Raw genomic sequence first — 3,205 nt, 5'->3', positions numbered from 1 at the left:
TTTGAGGCAGAGTCTCACTCTGTCACCCAGACTGGAATGCAGTGGCACTATCTCCGGCTCACAGCAACCTCTGTCTCCCAGGTTCAAGTAATTCTTCTGCCTCAGCCTCCCGAGTAGCTGGGGTTACGGGTGCCTGCTGCCATGCCTGGCTAATTTTTGTATTTTTAGTAGAGATGGGGTTTCGCCATGTCACCCTGATCTCAAGCTCCTGACCTCAAGTGGTCCACCCATCTCAGCCTCAAAAAGTGCTGGGATTACAGGCATGAGCCACTGCGCTGGGCCTGAAAACTGTTGCTCTGATAAATTCTTAAGTACCCTTTGCCTAGTAATGCTCACAGAACCCGTCTCCCTAACAGTGTTGTGGAATGTCTATGGTGACTGTGATAACTATGCCACACTGAAGGGACACAGTGGAGCAGTGATGGAACTGCATTACAACACAGATGGCAGGTGAGTATTCTGCATAATGGAATGACAGCTGCTTCTCATACTAATTCTTCTTGGTGTCCTTTCACCATTATCCTCTCTCAGGAGACCTTGCTATCAAAATCTACTAATTTTGGGTAGCTACTTTTATTATTCGATTCATCACTGTCACCCCAAGTGAGGTGTTTATTGTCTGTGTATGCAAATATAAAGAGATCATATCTGTCATTTCCACAACCCAGACAAACTTGCATTCTTTTTTTTTAAGACATAAAATGTGATTTTTATATGTAAGCTGGAGTGTAATGACACGAACATGACTCACTGCAGCCTCAGCCTCCTGGACTCAAGGAATCCTCCCACCTCAGCCTTCTAAATAGCTGGGACTGCAAGCCCACACCTCCATGCCCAGCTAATTTTTAAAAATCTTTGGAGAGACATGGTCTCACTATATTGCTCCTGAGCTCAAGCAGTCCGCCTGCCTCAGCCTCCCAATAACGCTGTGATTACAGGCATTAACCACCAAGTATGGCCTGAAATTATTTTTATTATAAAAATCATTTCTTTTAAGTAACCCAAAAAAGCAGAAAGATGAAAAAATAGTCCATGTTTCTGTCACTCCAAAGATAATCACTGTTAATTTTATACTTTTTTCTACTCAGAACTGTTAAGTTTTTACATGTTTATTAGAACTATGTGTACAGTCTTATTTCTGCCATTTTCTCTTTAACATTGCTCAGCAACATCTGATGTCATAAACATTTAATGACTATATTATTTTGGAATATATTATAGATAACATAGAAATCAGGCTATACAAAATTAATTCCATTGTTAGATATTCTGGTAAACATTCATTGTTTTACTTTTTTTTTTTTTTTTTGAGATGTGATTCATTTCTGTTGCCCAGGCTGGAATACAGTGGCACAATCTCAGCTCACCGCAACCTCCACCTCTCAGGTTCAAGCGATTCTCCTACCTCAGCCTCCCATGTAGCTGATTACAGGCACACGCCACCACGCCTGGCTAATTTGTATTTTTAGTAGAGATGGGGTTTCTCCATGTTGGTCAGGCTGGTCTTGAACTCCTGACCTCAGGTGATCTGCCTGCCTCAGCCTCCCAAAGTGCTAGGATTACAGGCGTGAGCCACCACGCCCAACTTGTTTTACATTTCTGATCTCTAAAATCTTAGGGTGCGCCATCAATTGACACATAGCATTGTAATCATTTTAAATAAAGCATTAGAAAGCTCAGCACAATGGCATGCGTTTATAATCCCAGCTATTTGGGAGGCTGAAGCAGGAGGATTCCTGGAGCCCAAGAGTTCAAAACCACCCTGGGCAACACAGCGAGACTCCATCTCAAAAAAAATCAAAAAAGAAAGCATTGTAAGTTCAGTTATTACTTAGAAATCATCCTCAGAGGCTGGGTGCGGTTGCTCATGCCTGTATCCCTAGCACTTTGGGAGGCTGAGACAGGAAGACTGCTTGATCCCAGAAGTTGAAGACTAGCCTGGACAACATAATGAGACCTTGCCTCTACAAATGATTTTAAAAAGTAGCTGGGCATGGTGGCACAGGCCTGTGGTCCCAGCTACTCAAGAGGGACCACAGCCTGAGGTGGGAGGATCACTTGAGCCCAGGAGGTCGAGGCTTCAGTGAGCCATGATTCCAGCCTGGGCGACAAAGCAAGATCTCATCTCAAAAAAATCTGTAAGAAAGAAATTGTCCTCAGAGACAAAAGAAAAAGTTTGGTAGAGAGAAAGGATTGGAGTTACTCAGTTGTCAGGTCCAGAGTTGGCATAGTCTGTCTCTGCAGCACCAGGGAGTGATTAAACATTTCCAAGTGAGAGGGTGTCTTATTTGTAAAACGTTACCTATCACAAAAGAGAAAAAGATAGAACAAAACCTATCACAAAAGAGAAAAGAACAAACTGCTATATTAGATGTATGTCATGGGGACTTAAAGAAGGGGAAGTTTTAAAACTTCATACAGGTAGATCTTACATCTGGGTCTAGAGCACAAATAGGATTTTGGTGGGGTGAGGCATTCTAGCATCATGGGGCAAACTCGCAAAGCACAACAGGTCAGTGATCTTGAAGAGTTTGGCATCATTTGGCAAGTACAAAAGATAGTTACTGTTTGTCTTCACTTATTTCTTTTTTGTTCTTCCTCTTACTTTCTAGTATGCTCTTCTCAGCATCCACAGATAAAACTGTGGCTGTGTGGGATAGTGAAACAGGTGAGAGGGTAAAAAGGCTAAAGGGACATACTTCCTTTGTGAATTCCTGTTATCCAGCCAGGAGAGGGCCTCAACTTGTCTGCACTGGCAGTGACGATGGCACAGTTAAGGTGGGTATTATCTGTCTGTGTTGCAGATTCTGAGGTGAGGTACTGTGAACCTTATCTTGCCTCTCCACTTGTACTCTACCTTCCTCTGCACAACTTAATTTTAGCAGTCATTTCCAGTAACAAACACTTGAAAAATTCCCCCCATTTAAAATAAAACATTTAATACGTGTTTTAATTACTACAGAACAATAATAGAACCATAGAATAAATTGTTACTTGGAATAAAGTGGACCATATGAATTTGATTCTTGGCTCAGCTGTTAATTGTGTGAGGTTGGGTAGATCCTTTTCTGAACCCGTTTTTTAATCTTTAGAACAGTGACAGTAACATGCATGTCTTTCAAGGCTGTTATGAGTATCTCTACCAACAGGGAGGCAGCAAAAAAAAAAAAACAAAATAAGATGCAAGCACCAAATGGGGCTTCAA

General features: G+C 41.9%; 1 protein-coding gene across 1 annotated transcript in view; it reads left to right on the top strand.

Annotated features, from left to right (window-relative positions):
* SNRNP40 (small nuclear ribonucleoprotein U5 subunit 40) overlaps positions 1–3,205 on the top strand; it is a 60,934-nt gene that overhangs the window by 6,118 nt on the left and 51,611 nt on the right. The window contains exons 3-4 of the mRNA XM_017527724.1: positions 357–450; positions 2,613–2,778. Coding sequence (XP_017383213.1) covers positions 357–450; positions 2,613–2,778 — 260 coding nt within the window. The remainder of the gene's footprint in view (positions 1–356; positions 451–2,612; positions 2,779–3,205) is intronic.

This window comes from Cebus imitator, unplaced genomic scaffold (genome assembly GCF_001604975.1).
Source record: "Cebus imitator isolate Cc_AM_T3 unplaced genomic scaffold, Cebus_imitator-1.0 Scaffold51, whole genome shotgun sequence".
Taxonomy (NCBI): Eukaryota; Metazoa; Chordata; class Mammalia; order Primates; family Cebidae; genus Cebus; species Cebus imitator.
Note: the sequence above shows the minus strand (reverse complement) of the source record. Positions and strands in the feature narration are given on the sequence as shown.